At 33.9% G+C, this 25734-nt stretch overlaps 3 protein-coding genes across 3 annotated transcripts; 1 reads left to right on the top strand and 2 right to left on the bottom strand.

The window, feature by feature from the left end:
* Window positions 1-3441: 3441 nt before the first annotated feature.
* On the bottom strand, window positions 3442-5274 carry LOC131657512 (uncharacterized). Its single transcript, XM_058926900.1, has one exon. The coding sequence runs from the start codon at window positions 5272-5274 to the stop codon at window positions 3442-3444; it is 1833 nt and encodes a 610-aa protein (XP_058782883.1).
* Window positions 5275-15570: 10296 nt separating this feature from the next.
* Window positions 15571-20102, top strand: LOC131660225 (cytokinin dehydrogenase 5-like). The gene is made up of 4 exons (XM_058929405.1): window positions 15571-16542; window positions 16636-16763; window positions 16860-17398; window positions 19269-20102. Exons 1-4 carry the CDS (start codon window positions 15942-15944, stop codon window positions 19594-19596), a joined length of 1596 nt encoding a protein of 531 aa, XP_058785388.1. The 5' UTR covers window positions 15571-15941; the 3' UTR covers window positions 19597-20102.
* Window positions 20103-20313: 211 nt separating this feature from the next.
* LOC131660226 (uncharacterized) lies at window positions 20314-25307 on the bottom strand. The gene is made up of 10 exons (XM_058929406.1): window positions 24994-25307; window positions 24809-24903; window positions 23369-23465; window positions 23130-23258; window positions 22928-23036; window positions 22684-22828; window positions 22258-22300; window positions 21478-21651; window positions 20919-21045; window positions 20314-20822 (listed from the first exon to the last, which is right to left on the bottom strand). The coding sequence occupies exons 1-9, from the start codon at window positions 25159-25161 to the stop codon at window positions 20938-20940; spliced, it is 1068 nt and encodes a 355-aa protein (XP_058785389.1). The 5' UTR covers window positions 25162-25307; the 3' UTR covers window positions 20314-20822; window positions 20919-20937.
* Between the last annotated feature and the right edge of the window lie 427 nt (window positions 25308-25734).

The following is a 25734-nucleotide window of genomic DNA, read 5'->3' as shown; positions in this document are numbered from 1 at the left end:
GTCATTAATGTTTTGTCATAAGATCTTTAGTAATCAATTATCTCTCTCCAATCCATTGGCTTAATGCTCCAATTGATTAGTTGACTCAGAAAAAAATTTCCAATCAATAAGTTTCAAAAATAGTTTGAAAAAAATTTTCACAACTTTTTAATCACTTGTCTTGGCTTAGAAAATAATTTTCACGTTAAAAACATTTGAAAATATATTTTTAGGTGTGTGTGTGTGAGTTTCCTTAGTACTTCTAAGTTATTCCCTTACTTTTACAATACTCGGTTCACTCGGACAAAAGACATGACCTTACAAACATGACTTGACGAGCGCTTTCAAATAGTTTCAACATTCTTTGCTAGATTGCTTCTGATCATATAATAACTTTGATCTTAAGTCTCCTTTTGATGAGTGATGTTGTAGAAAGTACAATTCAAATGTAAGTATTTTATATTATCGTATCCACAAGGATTGGAGCGATATCAAAACCGTTCAACAATTTCTATAGTTCTAAGCATAAGGTTTCAAGTTTGTTTGGTTGAAAGTTACGGAAAGTAAAAATGCGTAAATAACGAAAGATAAGTTTAGAGGAATAGACTTGTTGGGAATTGGTTTTCATCCACCGATTCAATATGTAAATCTTAGATCATTTATACATAATGTATGCTTGTTTCAATATCATCATGTATTGCTCACAACAAAGTTCATGTCTAAACGTTTGTTGAGATTTCTACCTTATGGTTTAATCGACGATTTCTCAGCCTATTAAACGATACGGTAGCATTAAGTTTCAATACTTGAAGTGAATATTAAACATAAATCTATGTCTAGCATTTAGAGTTTAATAGTTGTTATCTTGGATCGAGATTAGAATCGTATTTGTCAATATCAATTCAATCCATGAAATAAACGGTAAAACGAAGATAACAACGATAATGATTCAAACATAAATTATATATAACGCCATGATCAAAGAAAACACATACTGTTTGGTGAACTACGACCAATCCCAACAAGAGAGGGATTTAGCTACTCATGGTAGTTTGAAGCTCAATGGAAGATTTGAGTTGGAACGACATCAATGACGATTTCTCGACTCTCGATGTATCTCCAGCTCCTTCTCCCTAAAAACCTCTTATATTTCTATTCTACTGCTATTACAAAAGTGTTACAATGATAGAAACTGAATGAATGCTTTCTGAAATGAGTTCTGCTCCTTTTATAGCAGTTCTGGCCGCCTGAGTTCGCTACGCGAACAGAAGTTCGCTACAGCGAACGTTTGCTTCAGGGTTAAGTCTTTGTTGAACCGCCAGAGTTTGCTACGCGAAGGATATTTCGCTACAGCGAATGTTTTCTTCAGCTTTAAGAAATTCAAATCTTCTAGAAACCGCCAAAATTCGCTACAGCGAAATATGGTTCGCTGCAGCGAATGTACCTCGCTACTGCTTGCTGCTAGCGAAACTGGGAAGTTTGATTCTGACTTCATTCGCTACAGCGAAATATGGTTCGCTGCAGCGAATCGGGCCTTCGCTACCATTCGCTACCTTTCGCTGCAGCGAATGCACTGTTTCTGGATTTTTGCCTTTGAGTGCCTGGAGTTCGCTACAGCGAAATATAGTTCGCTGCAGCGAATGCTCTGTTTTCTGGTTTTTGCTTTAAGGCCAAATCCTGCACAAAAACAAACCAAGCCAAGTAATCTTGCACAATAATAGTTTATTCAATAATTGGGGGTTTTTATGTGAGAAATAGGTCAAATAAGCAAGATAAGTGCTATGTTATAATAAGTCATTTTAGCATGAATAAAGCACTTATCAAACTCTCCCCAACTTGAATCTTTGCTTGTCCTCAATCAAAGTAAAAACAAAAGCAAGAGTTTCTAAACCACCTTCACATGATTAACCAAATTTCTCAATGAAGTATAGGAGGCACATGGCTCTTTGAAGTTTGAACATCCAAGGATAAATGTTTTATGACTTCCTTTAGTACTTAGACATATTCATGAAACAAGTCTTCCACATAAAAACCATGTCAATCAATCCAAAGCACTAAACATGTTAATCATGAATCACACTTACCACACTTTTTGTATAAGTGAAAATGATGAGGTATGTTGATCTCTCACATGACAAATTTTGCTAACATCTAGATCAATTCATACTTTCATCCAAGCAAGATATGTTGATAAGCAAGAACATAGATCACTAAGGTCTTTTATGGTTGTAATATGGCCAAGGTACCAAGGAAGTGTCATTTCTAGGGGTAATAGAAACAAAAAGGTTGTTGATTTTTCTTTTTAGAAGAGCATTCATAAATTGTGATTCTTCTACACATATCACTCATCCTACCTTTCTTGTTTCTTTCTTTTTGAATTCTTTCTTGTTGTTCATTTCTTTTTCTTTTTTTTTTTCATTTCTTACTTTCTATTTCTTCTTTTTATTCTCATATCTCTTTATTTTCTTTTGAAGAAAGTATTTTTTTCTCTTTTCTTCCCAACTTGAACAACACCTTACTTGCTATGAATGCTCATTAAGATTTGGCAAAAGATATCATGGTTTCAAGGTTTTATTCAAGGAAAAATAGAATCTATCATTTATGAACTTTTTATGATTTTCAAAGATATAGAACAATATTCATTAAGTGGTTTACTTAATGTATTGTTCAGTTCATCAATGATAGATTCATAGTCATATGGCTCAAAAAGGGTTTGCAAAAGATCACTTACTCACAAGGGATAATGAGGCTATATTTGGTTTAGTAGTTATGCTCAATTTCAAAGAATTTGCCTTGATCCCTTCTATGTCTTTGCAATTACCAACATAAATGCAAGATTAAGCATGAATCAAACGAGTTAAAACAAGAATTTATCAGTCTCCTTAGCATATTGTGAACAATGGAAGGTTACCTCACTTTCTAGTTTTAGAACTTAGTGATTCATATGAAAACATGTCATGGCATAGGTTTGAATGAACTGGTTTTATGCAGCCTACTCATGTCATGTATATGCTAAATTCTAAGAAAGCATTAAACATGTACCTTGGATAGTGCAATCCTTTCAACTCATGTCCTTAACCTTGTTCTTTTGGTTTAAGTGAAATTGATCTTCCACTCTATGCTTCTTCTTTCAATTCATCGTTAGAGGACAACAAGCATCATGAATTGGTCATAAGTCATCTATAGCTCAAAAGTGAAAACACACAAAAAATGAAGAAGATGGCATGATTGGCAAAGATTTTTGCTGAACTTGCTGCGTTCGCTGCAGCGAAGCAGGGCTTCGCGTAGCGAACTCTGCATAATTCTGTTTTCTGCAGAATTTTCTTTGTGCTATGTCATGCCATTTTCTTCCTACTAATCTATTAATTATGCATAAAGGAAATGAAAGAAATGAAAAGTTGGGTTACCTCCCAACAAGTGCTTGTTTAACGTCGTTAGCTCGACGCCTATTTCGAGTAAGCTTTATGGTGGTTTGTATGAATTCGTCAAAATGTCCTTGCCACCATCCTTTGGCCTTTCTTTCTTGTCCATTTCTTTTAATGCTTCCAGGCCTAATTCATCAGGAGCTTTATCTTTGGAATAATCATCCTCCTTGTGTTGAAACAATGTGAAATTGATTTCTCCATCTTTGTGCCTTACCTTCATTTTCCTTTCATCCACGTCAATCATCATTCTTGCCAATTTTATGAAGGGACGACCTAAGATTGGAGGGCCGTGTTCATTACCGTTCATGCTTATTACCACAAAGTCAGTTGAATATTGAAAACTCTCCAATTTGATCTTTACGTCTTTCATCACGCCAATTGGTTTTGTGGTTGACTTGTCAGCAAGTTGTAATTTCATTGTCGTAGGGCTCAAATGAAGATCTTCAATCTTTCTCATGGTGGATAATGGAAGAAGATTGACGCTTGCTCCAAGATCAACTAAAGCATTATCAAAATAGATATTTCCAATGGTAACTGGTAAGGTAACTTGTCCAGGATCGGTCGCCTTTGCTTCATCCTTCTTTTCATTGTTTTCTTCTTGATTTTCCATCACCACCATCTTTTCTTTTTCACTCTCCCCAACTTTATTTTCAACCACTTCTACTTTTATTGTTGTGATTGAATTGCAATTCTCTTTTGGATTGGTTTGAGTAGATGCGGTGAACGTACCTCTTTGTTGATCACTTAGTTGCTTTGCAATTTGTCCAACTTGCGTTTCAAGATTTCGTATTGATGCATCGGTGTTTTTCTGGTTTGCCATGGACAGTTGCATAAATTGATTCAAGGTATCCTCTATCTTTGAAAGCTTGTCTGAATGCGTGTAACTTTGGTATTGATTTGATCTGTTTTGGCCATAGCTTGTGTTGTTGTTGTACGGATAACCTTGGTTATTTTGGTATGGAGTTTGCCTTTGTTGTTGATTTCCAAGATAGTTCACCTCTTCATTGAGTGGAGGGCAAAAACCAGTTTGGTGATCCCCTGTGCATAACTCACAAACAGCTACTTGTTGTGATGTGCTTGACGAACCGTGCATTTCTTTGAGTTGTTGAGGTAGATTGGATAATTGTTTTGTTAATTCTTCCATAGTTTGAGTGAGCAGTTTATTTTGGGCCAGGATTGTGTCATTCGTGCCTAATTCCAAAATTCCAGCTTTCTTTTGCATGTTACCTCGATTGTGTTGCACTTGGTGGTCTGTGAGAGCCATTTTGTTGATAATAGCCGCTGCTTCTTCTGCGCTTTTTGCTAATAACGAGCCACCAGCTGTTGCGTCGAGTAAGAGTTTCGGTTGAGGTAGCAATCCATTGCGGAAGATGTGGATTTGTGAGAGGTTATCAAAACCATGATTTAGACACTTTCTTAGCATGGATTTATAACGTTCCCATGCTTCACATAATGTTTCATTTGCGGCTTGAGTAAATGTGGCGATGGCTGTTTTCGCGTCCATGAATCGATTATGTGAGAAAAACCTGCTAAGAAATTTTTTCTCCAAAACGTTCCAATTGGTCATGGTTTCTGTTGATTGATCGAGATACCATTCCTTTGCTTTCCCAATCAACGAGTGCGGAAATAGTCTCATGAACACGGCTTCTTCTTCGGCTGCCAGTGTTCCTAATGTACCAGCGATCTCATAGAATTTGGTGAGGTGGGTGTATGGATCTTCATGGTCCAAGCCTGAAAAAGGGTTAGCGTACATGATTTGTAGCATACCTGTTTTCATCTCAGCTCGTCGTGCGGCTGGGTTATTGGTGAGATGAGCGAACCGTCTTGGGCTGCTTTCGCAGGGTGGTTCCACATGGTTTTCTTCGGCCATTGTCTCTTTGATAGGATGATTTGAGGAAGTATTTGATGTAGAAGCTCCTTTCTTTTGGTTTTTCTGTTTGGATAGTTGTTTTTTCCTCTTTGTTTGCCTTTTGTTCTTTCGGATTGTTCTTTCGATCTCGGGATCAAAAAGAAGTTGTTCCTTTGAACTTTTGCCTCGAAGCATAAACAAAATTTCTTTCACCTATCCAAACACTTGAGCAAAAGTTGCGAAAAACAGAAAAATATATACAATATATAAACAGATTCACAAAGCTTAAAAGTATAGAAACAATTGCGATGTTTTAATATCTTAAACACCAATCCCCGGCAACGGCGCCAATTTGATGTTGTAGAAAGTACAATTCAAATGTAAGTATTTTATATTATCGTATCCACAGGGATTGGAGCGATATCAAAACCGTTCAACAATTTCTATAGTTCTAAGCATAAGGTTTCAAGTTTGTTTGGTTGAAAGTTACGGAAAGTAAAAATGCGTAAATACCGAAAGATAAGTTTAGAGGAATAGACTTGTTGGGAATTGGTTTTCATCCATCGATTCAATATGTAAATCTTAAATCATTTATACATAATGTATGCTTGTTTCAATATCATCACGTATTGCTCACAACAAAGTTCATGTCTAAACGTTTGTTGAGATTTCTACCTTATGGTTTAATCGACGATTTCTCAGCCTATTAAACGATACGGTAGCATTAAGTTTCAATACTTGAAGTGAATATTAAACCTAAATCTATGTCTAGCATTTAGAGTTTAATAGTTGTTATCTTGGATCGAGATTAGAATCGTATTTGTCAATATCAATTCAATCCATGAAATAAACAGTAAAACGAAGATAACAACGATAATGATTCAAACATAAATTATATATAACGCCATGATCAAAGAAAATACATACTGTTTGGTGAACTACGACCAATCCCAACAAGAGAGGGATTTAGCTACTCATGGTAGTTTGAAGCTCAATGGAAGATTTGAGTTGGAACGACATCAATGACGATTTCTCGACTCTCGATGTATCTCCAGCTCCTTCTCCCTAAAAACCTCTTATATTTCTATTCTACTGCTATTACAAAAGTGTTACAATGATAGAAACTGAATGAATGCTTTCTGAAATGAGTTCTGCTCCTTTTATAGCAGTTCTGGCCGCCTGAGTTCGCTACGCGAACAAAAGTTCGCTACAGCGAACGTTTGCTTCAGGGTTAAGTCTTTGTTGAACCGCCAGAGTTCGCTACGCGAAGGATATTTCGCTACAGCGAATGTTTTCTTCAGCTTTAAGAAATTCAAATCTTCTAGAAACCGCCAAAATTCGCTACAGCGAAATATGGTTCGCTGCAGCGAATGTACCTCGCTACTGCTTGCTGCTAGCGAAACTGGGAAGTTTGATTCTGACTTCATTCGCTACAGCGAAATATGGTTCGCTGCAGCGAATCGGGCCTTCGCTACCTTTCGCTGCAGCGAATGCACTGTTTCTGGATTTTTGCCTTTGAGTGCCTGGAGTTCGCTACAGCGAAATATAGTTCGCTGCAGCGAATGCTCTGTTTTCTGGTTTTTGCTTTAAGGCCAAATCCTGCACAAAACAAACCAAGCCAAGTAATCTTGCACAATAATAGTTTATTCAATAATTGGGGGTTTTTATGTGAGAAATAGGTCAAATAAGCAAGATAAGTGCTATGTTATAATAAGTCATTTTAGCATGAATAAAGCACTTATCAAACTCTCCCCAACTTGAATCTTTGCTTGTCCTCAATCAAAGTAAAAACAAAAGCAAGAGTTTCTAAACCACCTTCACATGATTAACCAAATTTCTCAATGAAGTATAGGAGGCACATGGCTCTTTGAGTTTCTAAACCACCTTCACATAATAACAATAAAGTTATTTATATTCATTTAAATATGCTAACCTGATAGGTCTTAAAGGTATTTTTATGGCTCGTGGTCGTGGCCTAGCCTTTTTAATAAAATTGACTTATAAAAAAGTCTATTGAGCGCTAGATCGTATGCTCATGTTAATTGGTCTGACATATTCCCACATCTACCTCTAGTATAGTTACTACGATTTTATCACCCTTAATATAATATTTTAGCTATTGGATTAACCATAGGTCACAAACACGGCTTACAACATACACAAAAGGCTTTGTCGATATTCATGATATTTTTTATGTCAGTGATGAAGGAATAGACGATTTATCTATTAAATGTGTTTGGATCTCAACCCAAAAAATATGTTAAAGGGTGAGGTTGCCTTTACACATATATACAAACAAAAAATCTAAACAATGTAAGACTCTCCAACAACACAAATATAACTCTAATATCTAACTTAACACATTGTTTGAGAATTTGACTCTGACTTATGCTATGAGGGTGAGTATTAAAATTGTTTGTAGTTAATTCAGGCTTATAAAAGAAATTTAAAACAAAATTGCTAAAACAATATTTTAATTTAATTTTAAGTAACAAATTCATCACTTATTTTTTATTAAAAAAAATAATAATCTCGTGAAAAGAAGTTGAAGATTTTCCAATAAGAGGAAAGTTAAGGAGGAATAGAAGTTTTACTTTTTATTCTTATTTCTTGTAAATATTTCTCTCTTTTAAATTCTTGTTTATTTATTTTAGTATCTCTAAAATTTTTATATAATATTTATTTTAATCTTTTATCTCACTCATAATAGGTGAAATTAAAATGGTAAAAAAATTACCTCCTTAATTAGAAAAAAAAATATTTTCAAATACTCTGTTTGAGTAAAAAAAATTAAAACTATTTTCAAATACTAAAGAAATTATTAAACCTTTTATATGAGATTAATAAAGTGAGTGTACAAATTTATTTTTGTAGCCACATTGGATGCCTATTGTTACAAATGACCGTAGGGTCCAGGACATAACAATTCAGACTATCCACCTTGCAAGTTGCAGCTTATAGTTTATTAATTCTTCAGAAGCTATTAATTTATAAACTGAAATTATGATTAATGACAAATAAAAGTTATTAAAATTTGTTTTATCATTTCATTCTTTATGTTTTAATTTTTAAATTCACACTTATATTTCTTTTTTATCGACTTCTATTGACCATAATTTTATTATTTAAAATAAATTAATAAATTGTCATGAGTTTGAATCAATGTAACTTAACGATACTTTATATTATAATTTTAAAATTATTTGTTATTCAGTTTTGTAATACAGTGCCAAAATCCCAAAATCAAGAAATAACAACACCAGACATAACTTCATAGCAGAAAAATGTTTGAGATATAACAAATGTTTTGAAAAAAAATCCAAGACTCATCAAACGTATGCTCTCACTAAATAAAATAAGCTATAAAAGCTACAAGAGTTAATGAGACGTGATATTGAAGTATAGTTTCTGATTCGACCGAATTTATACATTTCACTGAAGTATATTCACATGTTGGTGTCGAAGACCTACATACTATAGTTGAAGTGTAGTTGAAATACTAGGGTTGTTAGTAATTCAAATTGGGCCTATTTATTATGTTCAATTGTTTAAATTAGCTTGTAATGAGTATTTGTGAAAAAAATCCATTAAATTAGTGTGTTAGTTTTACTGCAAATCCTAATTTAGAGTGAGAGGGTTATTTGTTATTCTTGTAACACTTGTAATCTTGATTGAAAGAGAAGATGTCTTCAACAAAGTATGAGATTGAAAATTTCACCGGAGTGAGCGATTTCGATCTGTGGCGCTTGAAGATGAAAGCCCTAATGGCCCAACAGGGTTGTTTGGAAGCGTTGAAGGGAACGGCAGCTATGGACGTTGTGTTAATGGAAAAAGAAAAGAAAACCATGTTAGAGAAAGCCCACGCCGCAATCTTGTTGAGCCTTGGTGATAAGGTTCTTCGATAGGTATCAAAGATGACGACGACATCAGGGTTATGGGTGAAACTTGAAAGTTTGTACATAACCAAATGGTTGGTAAATCGACTCTACATGAAGCAAGCTTTGTATTCATTCAAGATGATTGAAGACAAAGTGTTGGTTGGGCAGTTAGATATGTTTAACAAGTTGATTCTTGACCTTGAAAATATTGATGTGAACATCGATGATGAAGATCAAGCGTTGTCGTTGTTGTGCGTTTTGCCTATAACACGTGCTCACTTCAAAGAAACTCTCTTGTATGGAAGGGAGTCCCCGACCTTTGAAGAAATTCAATTAGCCTTGTATTCTAAAGACATGAACGAACAAAAAGAGCATAAACCTTCGACAATTGGTGAACGTTTGGCCGTTAAGGGAAAATTCTTGCGAAAGGATGTTAAGTTCGACAAGAAGAAAGGTAAAAGTCAACAGAAGTCTTACAGTACCGAAGTATTTGATATTCGATGTTATCATTGTAAGAAGGAAGGTCACACAAGAAAGATGTGCCCTGAACGTCTGAAAGATCATGAAGGTAAGGACAATGGCAACGCAACCATTGTTTAAGATGATTTTGACTCATCAGATGTTCTTATGGTTTCAAGCAATGATTTTAGTAAGGAGTGGTGGATTCAGGTTGCACTTGGCACATGAATCCAAACAAATACTTGTTCGAGGAATTATGTGATCAAAATGGTGGATCTGTATCGCTGGGAAACAACAAAGCTTGCTAGATTGCAGGTGTTGGATCTGTGAGATTCAAGCTCTATGATGAGTCAATAAAGTTGTTGACTGAAGTCAGGTATGTGCCTGATTTGAAGAGAAATTTGATTTCTCCTTGTGAATTCTACAAGAAAGGATATATTTTCCAAGGAGAGAAGAGTATGCTAAAAGTCATGGAGGGGTCGAAGGAAGTCTTGAGAGCCGTGAAGAAACAAGACTTGTATACCCTTGTGGTTGGAGTAGTAAGTTGTTCGACAAATGTTGCATCTAGGAAACCTTTGTCGAAGACAGAGATTTGACACATGACATTGGGCCATGTCAGTGAAAGGGGTCTGGTCGAATTAGGGAAACAAAATCTGCTTGGTGGAGACAAAGTCGAAAATCTTAAGTTTTGTGAACCACGTGTACTAGGAAAATCTTGCAGAGTGAAGTTCAATAAAGGAAAACAAAGAACATATGGATCCCTTGATTACATCCAAGCTGGTCTTTGGGGTCCTGCAAGGTGTCCACCACATTCAGGAGCAAGATATTTCTATTCATAGTTGATGATCAATCCAGAATGTTATGAGAATTCATCCAGAAGACTAAGATGAAAATTTTGAGAACTTCAAAAGTTGGAAGACTATGGTCAAAAATAAGATTGGCAGTAAGGCTAAGAGGTTGAGAATCGACAATGGTCTTGAATTTTGCATTGAGGCGTTCGACAGTTTTTGTGCAGCCTCTGGTGTTGCAAGGCACAAAACTACTGCAGGTACTCAAAAAGGTGAGGACGTGAGGATGCATAAGCACGAAAAGATGAATACGTGGGGATGTTGACGATCAAAAAATGGATACATGAGGATGTTCACACTCGAAAAGATGGGTAGGTGAGAATGCTCACGCTCTAAAATGACCATGGAAATGAAGATGTTCCCTTGCGACTAGGTTCCTAGACATTCAAAGACTCAACTACTTTAATGTATAAATGAACCCTCATATTTTCCAGATACGCCTATGCCACAAGAAGCAGAAGACGAGGGACTAAGGTTGGCTTCTCCGTGATACAGATGATCCAAGATCACCCGTTTAGCTCCTTCTGCAAGATTATCTATGTTTCCCCAGACTAAGGATTCACGAGTTCACCACCATTTTCAATAAAACCTTCCCTAGAATCAGAATTGTCATTAAGGACTATGAGATGGCAATAAGGCGAATATCTTCCAAAGGAGAAATACCCTACATTTCTAGGTCTATCACCCTTGTGCAAGATGAGTCATCGTTAATGTCATCATCATTTGGCATGTGTATAATGTTTCCAAGTTCATTTTCTAAGTTGGCCATTGCTAAAAAACAAAAATCACAAAGCAATAATAGCAAACAAAAGGAAAAGAAATGGTACTTAGCAAAATCTGGAGATGTGGAGGAAAAGTTATAATGAAAAATCACTCAAAATGTGAGAGACCAAATGGGTTGCGAAATCTGAAATGGAAAATAAACAGGAAGAGAAAAATGTCACCTGAGTTCAGGGAGAGATGATCGAAATTTGCAAAGAGAGAATGACATTTGCGCAAAAGATAAAACATAACTTATAAGTAGAAATTGCATTTTTATAATTGAGCAAAGTAGACCGATCAACGACGTAGAACGAGGAAGGTAAGAAGACAAAAATCAATAGATGAGTTTATCTCGAGATCACAACGACACTCAAGTGCACTTGAACATCCTAAAGCACATCGTTGCCCCCTACCATAAGGATCTAGGCCCACATGTCTGAATAACGTTGCAAAGTATTTTATGGATAAAAGTTGTACTTAATGTGAGTGTTCCCAAGGTCAACCACTTTCACTCTCCAAACTATTCCACTTCTACAAGGTATGAACCAGTCACGAAGATCACGATCGAAGAGGATAAAGACCCAATACTCTAAAAGGTCTCCCCATTTTAAGGGTAATTTTTTCGGGCTGGCCACGAGACCAATGTTAGGAAAATCCAACCATGGTGAAGTCTAGTCCAAAAACATATGTTGGTGACGACGTTGATGGCTTATGGGACTCATAACCAGGAGACTCGCACTTTCTCCTCACCCTCGAATGATCGCCCACCATCAAAGACAAATGAACAGTTCCTTATGTAAGACGTCAGATCACACGCAGACGGTTTTAACCGACCATACTATATAAAGCCTAACACTCGTCATTTCAGGCATTCTCTCACTCTTCCACTTATACTACTTTTTATTTATTCATTAACTTTAGCACTAGAGTGTTAACATTGCAGATGAAATAATTTTGTGGTCCTCTTTCTATTTGTTATCGTTTCTCACAATAGATATTAGTTCTCACCGGATACGCTATATATATATATATATATATATATATATATATATATATATATAGAGGAGGGATCAAATTACCCCCGAAGAGTTACACCACGAGTTACACTCATTCAATAACTACATTTTGAATTAATATTTTTTAAATTCAACCGTTGGATTGAAACATAATATCATATAGATCATACCTAAAAAGTTTGAGCTTAATATATAATGATTTACTATGTCATTGAATTACATCAAAATTAACGTTATATGAAAGCTCATTTTGACGTTAATCTTTGGATATCTTGATCGTATAGTAAATCATTATAGATTAAGCTCAAACTTTATAGGTATGATCTATATGATATTATGTTTCAATCCAACGGTTGAATTTAAAAAATATTGATTTGAAATGTAGTTATTGAACGAGTGTAACTCGTGGTGTAACTCTTCGGGTGTAATTTAATCCCTCCTCATATATATATATATATATATATATATATATATATATATATATATATATATATATATATATATATATATATATATATATATGGGGACGAATCAAGTGAGAACACTTGGTTATTATGAGAAATGAGAACAATGAATCATGACCATTAAATTTTGATTTATTGATTTTAATGGACTTGGTTGATTTCTCTTTCTATGATCCTTAATATTTATTTTAAATCAACCTAGAAAGAGAAACCAATTCAGTCCATTAAAATCAATATATATATATATATATATATATATATATATATATATATATATATATATATATATATATATATATATATATATATATATATATATATATATTTGAAGTGGAGTGTATATTTACTTCTTAGGTTTTTAGTTAATAAATATGTAATCAAATAGTTATACCATATTATAAAAGAGTTATAATTAGGTAACTTAGTTAACAAATTTGGTTACAGCAAACTGAATTGAAAACGGATTGAAAAATCAAATTTAGGATCATAATTAATTTTACATTGTTGATGAATGAGAAAATGGAGCAGACATATTTGATATCTCGAAAGGTTAAATTTTTTTATATTATATAGATAGTGTTATTTTTAAATATTATTTCCATGTCAAAATAAATCGACATGTTTATTAAAAAATTCTCTCAACATAATTAAATCATTAATTTTAATTTTTAATATAATATTAACTATACTGTTTTTTCTCTGTATTTATAATAAATCAGCTAATCTAAGACAGAGAGTAATAGACTCTCTAACCATGCAATCTAAGCCTTAGATTTTGTGTTTTATATTTTTTGGACACTTGAGAGGTGGGTGTTGTTGTTAAGCAATCACATTTAAATGATTTTTATATACAGTTAGCATATAAAGCAGACATATACACATGCTTATTAAGTATTGCCGAATTAATTAATAAATAATCTTGCTGATGAATGTAAGAGAATAAATAGAGAATTAGAGAATGTTTAATTTTTTTTGGCATTTTGCGTTGCGTTTTGCACTTGAACTTGACAAAGATCAGCCAAGTCCTGCTTTCTGCACCCAGCCGTGAACCATCCTTGGATTGTGCTCCCCATAGATCCACTGTATCCATACATGGACCCTACGTGCTATACTTACTATTTCTATTTTATTTTTATCTTAGAGTAGCACATCAAAAATACTAAAGAATACACAACCACGTAGAAACAGAAAGCTTCAAATGAAAATTTTATTTGAATAGTTATTTTTAAAATGTGATTTAAGATATTTCATCTATTTATGGGAAAATAATTTGAATATCAAAATTTTAAAAAATCACTTAATTTTAAAGTTATTTCAAATATGTTTTCATAAAAATCATTTTTGAAATACAACTTCTTAAAAAAATTATGATTTTGACTAAGTTTTGGTCTTCAATTATGTTTGTTTATATTATAAGATGTCAAAATTAATGTTTTATTTTAGAAAAAACAAATATAAAAAAACTTATAATATTTTGAAAAACAGTTTTAAAAAATCTATTTTTTAAAATAAATAAAAAATCCATTTTTTTAAAGCTGAAACAAACTGACCTTAATGACTCGTTTGACAAGAAGTTTGAATTTCAAAGAACTAATTGATTAACCTATTAAGTTTAATTGATTAAATGAATATTTTTCAGCTTCCTTGTCCCATTTGAACCTTGGAAATATTTTGGGCCTTTCTTTGTTTTCTGCACCCCATAGCTTTGGTTTTGCACCCTTTTGCTAAAATATTTTATTTCCAAGAGTAAATAATTAGTAACAATAAATTAAATGAATATATTGGACAAAATTAAATGGAATATATTGGACAAGTAACTCCAACTAATGAATTGTGTGGATTTTAAAAACTATGTTCAAATAAAAAATCTTTGATAAAATAAGAATTTAAAACAAATTTGTAAAACAAGTAAGGAATAAACAGCGGAATAAAAAAAATCATAAGTAGAAAGAAAGAAAAATACAACGGAAGTAAATAAATGATTGGAATGTAAGAAGATAAAAGAAGAGAAAGAGGTGTCATAGATTTACAAAGGTTTTGCCTAACCACTTGATCTTACTCATCTTTCTAAGAATTTCTTCTTAAGAGTTTTTACAATGATGTGAAATTTTTACATGCTTTGCCCACATACCTCCAAATAGGATTTTTTAACTTCGGAGACATCTCAACCAAACACGGGAGATATATCACCACAACAACCAAAATATAACTTTTTAATTAGTTTATATCAGGATCAAAATGACCTTTTCACAAGAGATATATTACAATAATGCTCTCAAACCAGAACCAAGGAAAACGTGATAAAATAGACGCACAAAAGTGATAAAATAGACCGCACAAAAGTGTAATCTAACAAAATATTTAAGGACGATACACACGAAACACAAACTAATGAACCCAACGCAGGGAACCAAACTAAATTGCAAAAAAAAATGTTATACACATCTCAAAACATCATAATAAACTATAGACAAGCGAACTCATCTCTTATTTAGTTTTAACCTAGAATAAATTTTATTAACTAAAATATATTTATTTATTTATTTTTAACAAAAGAGAGAGAATGAAAACCCAAGAAAAAATTATATAGAAATCAATATAGGGGTAAGTCATCTAACAAATATTTGTTAAAAATATTTTCTATATAATCTTTCTATCATAACAAATATTTTTAATTAAAAAATTTTGTTAGATGGCCTACCCCTGTATTGACTTTTCTATATAATCTTTACTCTATAAAATTCCACAATGAAGCACGTGTCTGATGGCTTTTAACACGTGCCTTTCCTAACCAAATCAAACTCTCACCTCATCCATCCCTCGTGAGGTTCTTGTTTGCATCTTAAATCCAAGACACACACAGTAATGACTCACACTCCCATTCATCACATTCACACCCCCCCACACACGCACTTTCTAATTTTCTTATGCTGCAACCCAACCCTTCTTTCTTTCTTTTCTTTCTGACACACACCTTCATATCCAACATAAACAAGAAACACTACCCTCAATAGCTACGTCCATTCCCTAGCAGTTCTTTGTATTCATCCACTATATTGCACCTTTTATAGAGACACAGTCAGCAAGAATCTTTCATCTTTCTCCAATTTGGCTTGCGTACAGAATCTTTAAAGTGAAATCCTATTTACGTTAAACAACTCAAAAGCTGCTCCAAGATTTTCTTTCTCTTTGGTACGCACATGCACGTTCTTTTGTTTTCCATTATATACATTAATAGTGCTTTCAAGAAACTAAGAATCAATGGCGGCAGTGAAGAACAACCTTGTTATTATTCTGTTAGCATTTGCCATAAGCCGTTTCATTCTAACGGTAGGATTAACGGTGGACCCAACTTTAACGGAGATTCTCCACGTAGGTCTGGAAGGTGAAGTGAAACTGGAAGCTTCAGAATTAGAAGCGGTTTCATTGGATTTCGGGAGGTTGAGCAGTAGAGGAGAAGCATTAGCGGTAGTTCAACCAGCGTCGGAAAATGACGTGGCGAGGGTTGTTAAAGCGGCGTATAATCGGCCGCCGTTTGCGGTGTCCGCGCGAGGGCACGGACACTCGATAAACGGACAAGCGGATACGAGAATGAAAGGTGTGGTGATTGAAATGGGGAGAGGCAGTAGGGTTAGTTTTCTTCCTAGAGTGTATGAGAAAGAAATGTATGTGGATGTTTGGGGTGGTGAATTATGGATACATGTGTTGAAAGCAACATTGGAGTATGGTTTAGCTCCCATGTCTTGGACTGATTACTTGTATTTGTCTGTGGGTGGTACTCTATCTAATGCTGGTATTAGTGGACAAACCTTTAATCACGGTCCTCAAATCTCCAATGTTTTTGAACTTGATGTCGTTACAGGTTAGTACTCCAAAAATTTAAGACGACTCTGATAACATTTGATATCATGCATTTCTTTTATTAGTATTGTTGTCTTATTGGTGTGTGTTATAGGAAAGGGTGAAGTGTTAACATGTTCAGAAGATGATAACTCAGACTTGTTCCATGCTGTTCTTGGTGGTCTTGGACAATTTGGAATCATCACAAGAGCTAGAATTGCTCTTCAACCAGCTCCTCAAAGAGTATGCACATAGAGCGATGCAGTTTATTGTCTGTTTGTCTTTTATTTCTCTATAAACTATTATAATTAATCATGAATTTATATACTAATCGTACAGGTTCGTTGGATACGAGTATTGTACTCGAATTTTTCGACCTTTAGTAAGGACCAAGAGTTTCTGATATCTCTGCATGGGAAACCGGCAAGCCAGAGATTCGATTATGTTGAAGGTTTTGTGATAGTGGATGATGGACTCGTTAACAATTGGAGATCCTCGTTCTTTTCATCGAGTAATCCTGTTAAAATCAGTTCCATTAATGCTGAAGGAAGTGTTTTATACTGTTTGGAGATGACCAAAAACTACCACCAAGGAAATGCTGATTCTACTGATGAGGAAATACAAGCACTATTGAAAAAGTTGAATTTTATAGAAACATCAGTGTTCACAACGGACGTGGGTTATATGGATTTTCTGGATCGTGTACATAAGGCAGAAGTGAAACTTAGATACAAGGGTTTATGGGATGTAGCACATCCATGGCTGAATCTTTTTGTTCCAAAATCAAGAATAGAAGATTTTGATAAGGGTGTGTTCAAGGGCATTTTGGGAAATAAAACAAGTGGGCCTATTCTCATCTACCCTATGAACAAAAACAAGTAAGTTTGTGCTTCGACAAAATTAATAAAAACCATATTCATGCATGTCTTAGTCGTATCGTATATAGAATAATACTACCAGTGGCGGAGCCAAGATGAAATTGTTGAGGGGGCCAAATATTAAAAATAAAACTAATAAAAATTATAATGTTAAAAATGTTTATTCATTTACCCAATAGCACTTGAATGAGATGGTAAGAGATTTCTTCCGTATTATTTAAAAATTTAAGGTTCGATCTTGGTCTTATACATGCAACCTCGTTAAATTCTTTTGAGGGATCCGACTCGAAAGATTAGTCTGTGCAATTGCGCGTAGAGATATCTCATTTCTACCCAAAAAAATCATTCTATTTGCTTTCACATTTTTTGTTACTAGCAAAAATAAATGTATAAATTGTTTTTTTTTAAACTCTTGTGCAAAAGTGTGTCAAATTATACTATAAAATTTATTGATACATCTTCAAAAATCAACTAATTATTGTCAACATAAATCAACTAATTATTGTCAACGTGTCTAGCAATCATATTATGTCCTTTATTTTTGTAGATTTACGATTTTTATATGCTCTTTGTTCAATAATTTTGTATAGTGATAATTGATTGAAATCATTTTATATGAAAAAAATAACAATCAAATAATCTATGCGTGATTGTATGTGGGGAGGAAAGAAAATCAATAGCCAAACAAAATATGAATGAGAGAGTGTAAAAAAAATACATTCAAAATTTATTTTAGAATAATTTTAAGAAATTGAATTGGATGGACATTATTGTTAATAAATAAATTGGATAGAATTTTTAAAAAAGACAAATATGTTAATAAGTTTGGGAATACATAGACAAATATGTTTAAAAAAATTGTAAAAAGACTCAATAAAATTTAGTTTAGACATTAGCCAACAAGGTTTGATCCCATGACATTTAGGTTGTAGTTATACAACATATCCACTTAGTCATTTTGCATTTATGATAGCATGGTGCTTTATAAATGTATAAATATTAAATTTTATAGGAAAAATTATATATTATATCAGTTTTTTAAAAAAAATCATAAAAACTTTGGGGTGGCCATGGCCACCCCTTGTCCCAAGGAAGATCCGCCCCTGAATACTACACTGTATATTTGTAGCTGACAGCTTCTTATTGGGTGTCATTACTTAGAGTCTCTTAATAAAATAACAAGATGTTAGAATGGTTAAGATTTAAGAGCAAGAGACATGCAGAACAGAAACATCCCCACCATTTCAACTAGGAAATGCAGCTGTTTTTCTTTCCATTTGTGATCAGAAAAAGACAAAAATGATCGTCCATGATGATCCAAATGGGAAGATTCTGCTGTCAGAAGATCTTCAATAGGGACCCACTCCTACTATAACCTAGTTCCATTGCCACCACCGTTTGAACATCCAACAACCGATGTCCATGTCAATAATAAAGAATAGACAAATCATTCATTAGTTGCTCTTTTTTATTACCAAAATCTATGATTAAAAAATTCATATAGTTCATTAAAAAAAAGGAAAATGTTTCATGCAATTTGTTTATCACCCACGTGATATTTGATTGATCGTATAAATATGTAGTTAATTTAATTGAACATTATTTTATTACATACAAACAGTGTCTAACATTCAATCAACTGATGCAATATTATTATTTATACTATTTATTAACTCGGTCATTAAAAGTTAACAAAAAAACATGCAGATTCCATGTTGTTCTGACAAGTCATACAATTGTTAACAACGTAGTAAATCTAACTAACATCTTCTACCATTTTACATCATTGCTTCGTTTGTATGAAAAGAAAAATCCAAAACATGATTTTAGTGATGGTTAAACTTATTATAGCGGTTGGTTTTGGTGTTAGGTGGGACCATCGGAGCTCGGCGGTGACACCGGACGAGGAGGTGTTTTACCTGGTGGCATTTCTTAGATCAGCTTTGGATGCTGAGACACTGGAGTATCTGAGTAATCAGAACCGTCAGATTCTGAGATTCTGTCATGACTCGAAGATCAGGGTGAAACAGTACCTGCCCCATTGCACAACACTAGAGGAGTGGAAGGACCACTTTGGAGATAAGTGGACCCAATTCAATGCCATGAAGATGAAATTCGATCCTCAACGAATCTTAGCAACAGGGCAGCGAATATTTGATTTTGAACCTTCCACCGTCATCTCTAAGGATGACATGTAATGAATGCAGCAAACAAAATAAAATCAGAAGGAGACAATTGTATAGAAGATAAATAAAGTGAATAATTATTTAGCAGTGAGATTAATGCTTAAACAATAAGCAGTGTAAAAGAAAAGTAGAATAACTAGCAGGTTATTTTTTCTCCTTCCAAAGGTGGTGCATGTGCATATAAGAGTGGTTGTGGCGTTGCTATCTGAGATTATTGATATGGAATTGGGTTATTGTTATTTTTGTTAACAAGATAAGAGAAATGTGGGGCTGTTTGGGGATGAAGGGGAGATGACAATACACATGACATGTTTCAGTGTAGTGCCCGTGATCCCGACCGCCAACTGATTTGCTTGTCTGGTCCAGTAACAGGCAGCTGTTTCCTGGGTCCATTTTTTTTGCATGTTTGCCATCTTCCCTGTTTGGAATTTTCACCCTTTAATTAGACAGTTTTTAACTTAATTACCAAATCCAAATTTCTTGTACATAAAATTTTTATATGGTATATTAAGTTGTTGAAGTGACTCTTTAAAAGTAAATGGTATGCCATGCATTTTCCCACAAAGAAGACTCTATGCATTTGGTTATGCCTTTGACAGGCCAGCACTTCCTGCTAGAGTATTATCATGAAACTTCAAGGGGCAGTCATCAGATCCTAATACAGAGTATTATCATTATGCAAATAAAGTTATAAAAAGTTAATTAAGAACTATAATAAGAATTACAGTCTTGAATATAAGCAAAATAAATTAATCTTAATCTCAAAAAAATAAGTACATTCTCAAAAGTGTCATTCAAGAGAATATGTTCCATCAGAGTGGGAGAAAACGTATATTAATTGCAGATTATTTTAGGAATGACCGACTCCCTAAGTCAAGTTTTGGGGAGAAAACATCTGGGATGAGTACAAGATATGGGAGATGGAGTTTGCTTATCTTAGAACTCTCCTTTTTGGATTTAACAACCCACAACTATATGGTACTTCTTCTATTTCTACATCTCAAGTGATCAAGTTTGTACAATCAATTCCTATTGCCGAGTGTTGCTTTCAAGATATAAACCGTGTGAAGCCAAGGCAGCAACGTAAATGCTAGTGCACTAACCCTTCTATACATGATCGATCAACCGTTGTTCAACAATAAATGGTAAACTATTCCTCTTGATGGAAGCCTTTTGTCCATTCTAATTGAAGGATTGAGCAACAGAAACTTGTACTGTGTATTACATGATGCCTGTCTCTGTTAATTATAGAGTGCTTTAAGCTTTAAGGGAACAATAGCAAACAGAAGTTGGCATGAATGAATGAAACCCCAACACAGTAATATCAAGCTTACCTCCAGGAAGAATCGGCTGCTAACTTGAATCATCTTCCACTTCAAGTTGCTTACCGAATTTTCTTAAAGCAAGTGAGTATATAGTTTTTCTACTTGCTGATGTTCTTCCAGTAACCAGTTTAACAGCCTAAAAACATGTCAGCAGTCATATTTAACAAATGCACTAAAATTGTTGAATTGAAAAAAAAAAAAAAATTTTGCGACCAATTAATAAGAGTAGATTAACCTAGAGATAAAATATGCTTTGAAATTTTTTGAGAAGGAAAATAGAAAAAATTTCATAACAGAGACTTCTTTTACTAACATGAGCACAGGTAAAATCAGCTAAATGAAAGAACAAGGCAAACCATATTCACTACAAAATGATTATTTGCCCATTATTTGGTTGCAAGGATCATTTTAGCACAAGAGCGCTGAATCCTATAAGTTGATATCCCACATACCATTTCTTTGTATTGAAGTGGCTGAACCATGAACTAGCATGTCCATAATTAGATCATTTTATCAAATTTCTAGAAGAACTAAAATTGAACATGTCAATCTATTGAGAAGTTATTACCGTGGAAAGACTCTCGCCATTTTCAATTAATTCTCTTAGTTCATTCTCAAGCTCGGTGTCAGACGGAGGTTCAACTTTAGAATTTGCTTGCCCTTCAATCAATATGGTAAGTTCTCCTTTTGGCAGGCGAGTAGAAAATACATGGTTGGCTTCACCAAGTGATCCGCGCCAAAACTACAAGAGTAATGTGCATTCTATCAGTTAAAAAGTTTCATGAGAACAATTGATATCCTTGGCAATACTATTAATGACCTCTTTGTTCTAGTTTTAATAGAACAAAGAGGTCATTATTAGTGTTGACTTCAATTAAATCAAGTTATCATAATAATGGCCTCTTGTTATAGCCTTATTTTTTGCCATCATGTAACTATTTTTCTTGTCAGAAATATTTTTGTTATAGTTTTCCCCTTTGAAAACAACACAGACGATATCCAGCAAACAAAATCACTTCTATGTACTGACTAGCATAAGGTCTCGAAGTTGTATGCCCTAGAAGTTACAAACCCAAAAACACAAATCCCCAGATTTCCATTGATTCTTGAATAAAAGTTAAATCCTAAAGTCAGGCATAGTGCATTAACCATTAGTGTGGGCATATACGGAGTCAAAACACTAAAGACCTCTAACCTCTTAATTCTTATTATCACGGTTTAGGTGAATAGTACTAGTAGAATCAACAGTCACCACCACAGAAATAAGATGATTAACAATATGTAAGGCTATCAAATCAGGTTTTAAACTATCAATTATTGACTTCAGAAGGACGAATACAAAAATTACCTCTTCATGAAACTTTGTCATTTCTCGAGCAATAACACATTTCCTACAATATCATCAAATTCAAGAGTCAATCAATCTAGTGCATGATACAATTTCCCTAAGGAAAATAAGTATCACTGATGCAACTTATGTTTCTCGAGTACTAATACATAAGATTAAGATGAATAAAGTTCAAGGCGGGATTGAATGACAAATCAAACAAACATGTGAATCACGGTGTCAATGATTAGTTTTTCACAAAGTAAGCAAAAAAATAATAATAATGGAGTGTCCAACTGAAAAATATAAAAGTGGACGTTGAGAAGGATAGTGATTAAAGAAAATTTTGACAAGAGCATAGTACTTATATTCATCAAACAAGCAATATAAGTTAAATGATATAATAAAAGATCAAAATTACGGGTAAGGCAAAGACTCTAGTAGTACCTTGTATCACCAAAAATTGATGAACCCTCTTCAAGAAACTGAGAAAGCTTGTGAGGAGGAACATAAAATATTTGTGTTGCTGTTTGCTCTGCCGAAGCCATGAGCCTTTTTCTTCTTGATCCCGAATGTTTAGGAAGAAACCCAACTAGAGAGATATATGTGATAGATAATCACTTTAGGTCCATAAATGCAAAAATTTATTTATATTATCTACCCAATCCATACAGTTCAGTCAGTAAATTACCAAATGTAAATTCATCCGTAGATAAACCCGAGGCAGAAAGAGCAGATACCAAAGCACAAGGACCTGGGATTGGAACAACAGGAACATTTTCACTAACACATAATTTGGCCTGCATTGTTATCACCATGCACAAAGTTATGGATCAAAACAGCAGTGATGATAAGAATAAACAAGCACAGCACAGCAACAGCAGCACACTTACCAACTCCATACCAGGATCACTTATACCCGGCGTTCCAGCGTCACTTATAAGTGCCACAATCTCACCTTGTTTCAACCTCCTGAGCACAAGCTGTTCCCTTTGTGATTCATTGAATTTGTGATAACTCATCTGAAGATCTAGAAACGGGTATTAGAAAATGTAAATTGCAATTATGCCAAACCTTTACATATGTTGACCTAGGTTTGCAAATAGAGTAGAAGGAAAAGGAAGAGGCTTACCAGGGGTGTTTTGATATTGTAGTGATGAAGCAATTTCCCAGAGTGCCTTGTGTCTTCCGAAAGTATAACATCTGCCGAGTTTAACACACGGAGAGCCCTGAACAATGGTGTGAAACAAAATGTCATCTGAACATATCTACAAGTATAACTCTAGCGTTGTAACTCCGACACCTCTGGAAAAAAAATGTGTCTATTTCAGGTAGAGGTGGGAATATGCTAGGTCGAGCTAAGCTTTTGCCAATCCTAAGTCAGATCTATTAAAAATTTCAAAGCTTAAGTGTAGCCTATAGCTTGTCATAGACTCATTCTTAGGCCTGAGCCTAGCCTTTTTGAATGCTTGATTAACATGTTAGCCTACTTAAGAGCCTTATTCATTTGAACAAATGTAAATTAGCAATTGAATTAATGTTTATATAGACATGAAAACTAAAAGATTAATGATACGTTTGTTTGCATTGACTTAACTGACCATACTTAGAGCATCTCCAATGGTATAACCCATTTTTGGGTTCTTTATGGGTCCCACTAGCCACATCATCTTAAAATAATTTTTATAATTTTTATTTTAATTGTATAATTCTAAAAAGTTATTATTGGGCCCACAACTTTACCTCATAAACTAATTTGATTGGGTACCACAATTTTTTCATAGTTGCATTGCAATGCAATGGTACTATGATGTGGCATGTCTAGCTGGAGAACTTATTAGAAGGAACTACCATTGGAGATGGTCTTAGTAGCATAAGTTTTGTGAGACCATTTGCTTAGAAAAACTTGTGAAAATAATTTATGACATTATTTATAAGGAGTTTTCATCCTATTTACATAAGCTCTTATAATTCAATTCTATTTTTGTAATTTGATTCAGAGTAAAAAAATACAATATAATAGTCATAATAAAATTATTCATGTTTATTTAAATAGACCTGGCTGATAGGCTTTAAAGGCTTTTTTTATTGCATGAGGCCTAGTCTTTTTTAAGCTAAATAGGCTTATAAAAATTCTATGTGTTTTCTATTTTAAAAAAAAAACTGGTCTAGCTTGAGCCGCGGCAAGCTAGGCCGTAGGCCCCTATAAGTTAGTCTGACTTATTTCCACCCCTAGTGAAATGTCAGGGTCCGAAACTGACACTAATACTTATGATTGCGTTTAATTTATTCATTTTTTAAATTATTAGAAGTGTCGACGTCTCAGTGTCAATGTCGTGTTTCCGGTGTATGTTTTCATAAAACACTAATGAGACGGTTTGTTAAGAAAAGAGCATGTCTATAAAGTGTTTGGAGCTTATTTCAATGTGATAGCTTTGAAAACAACTTATATAAAACTAAATTTGACTTTATTTAATTATTCGTTAGAGAAATAACTGATACATCTATAAGTGCTTAATTAAATTGATTATCCAAACACGTTCAAAAGCATAAACCGAAAGAAAAGAGTTACCTGAAGGTAATATCTTCAAGATTTCCAATCGGTGTTCCTACGAGATAAAGACCGGGTTTCAGATGCTGCGGGCGACGATTATCCGGTTCGTGTTCCTGCGAATGAAGACTCAAACTCAGTGAACAATGCCAAAAAACAATTGAGTGAGTTAATCTTAACCCTAGAAATGGCATGAAATTAATTACAGGTTTGTCTGGATGGTGAGTGAGATGGAGGTCGGAGGTGGAGCAGAAGGATAAACGGGAGAAGGTAAGTTGCTTTGGAGGAGTGAAAAGTCTAATGGAAGAATGCAATGGAAGTGGTGCGGCGGCGGAAACCACCGTCCACGGTAATCGCCGAAGCAACAATTTCATTCTTCAAGATAGAAAAATGCGACACGGTTACTCTGATTTTGGTTTTGGATTTTGAAATAAGAACGAGCAGTTCAGCACCTCAATATACTATCCATCCAATATCCATAAACCCTGTTGTTCGTTCTTGGTTACTCATTTTGATTTTTGTGTGACTTTCGAAATAGACTATAAATTAACATTAACTATTTTTCTCTATTACATTTTTTTTTTTAAAAAAATTTCAATATCATTATTGAAAATTAATTTCCAAAAATTATATTTTTTTTATACAAAATTACGTACATTTTTCAAAGAGTTTCAAGGTAGTGCACTGACAGTGTAAACTAATTTTACACATACAACCAATCAAAATCCTTACACTTGTCATGTCATATTAGTTTTTTTAAATTAAAATTGTGTTTTAATTGGATACATCATTGTGATTGGTAGACAGTGTAAAAATATTTTACACTATCCGTGCATATCCTTTTTTCTCTTTTTCAAATGGTGTAAAATGATTTAAATGTCATGTAAATTTAGAGAAAGGAAGTAGATGACAAATTATTTGGTTGAATTTATAATGATATAAAATTA

This window comes from Vicia villosa, linkage group LG3, assembly GCF_029867415.1.
Source record: "Vicia villosa cultivar HV-30 ecotype Madison, WI linkage group LG3, Vvil1.0, whole genome shotgun sequence".
NCBI lineage: Eukaryota > Viridiplantae > Streptophyta > Magnoliopsida > Fabales > Fabaceae > Vicia > Vicia villosa.
This window is presented reverse-complemented; position numbering and strand designations above follow the sequence as displayed.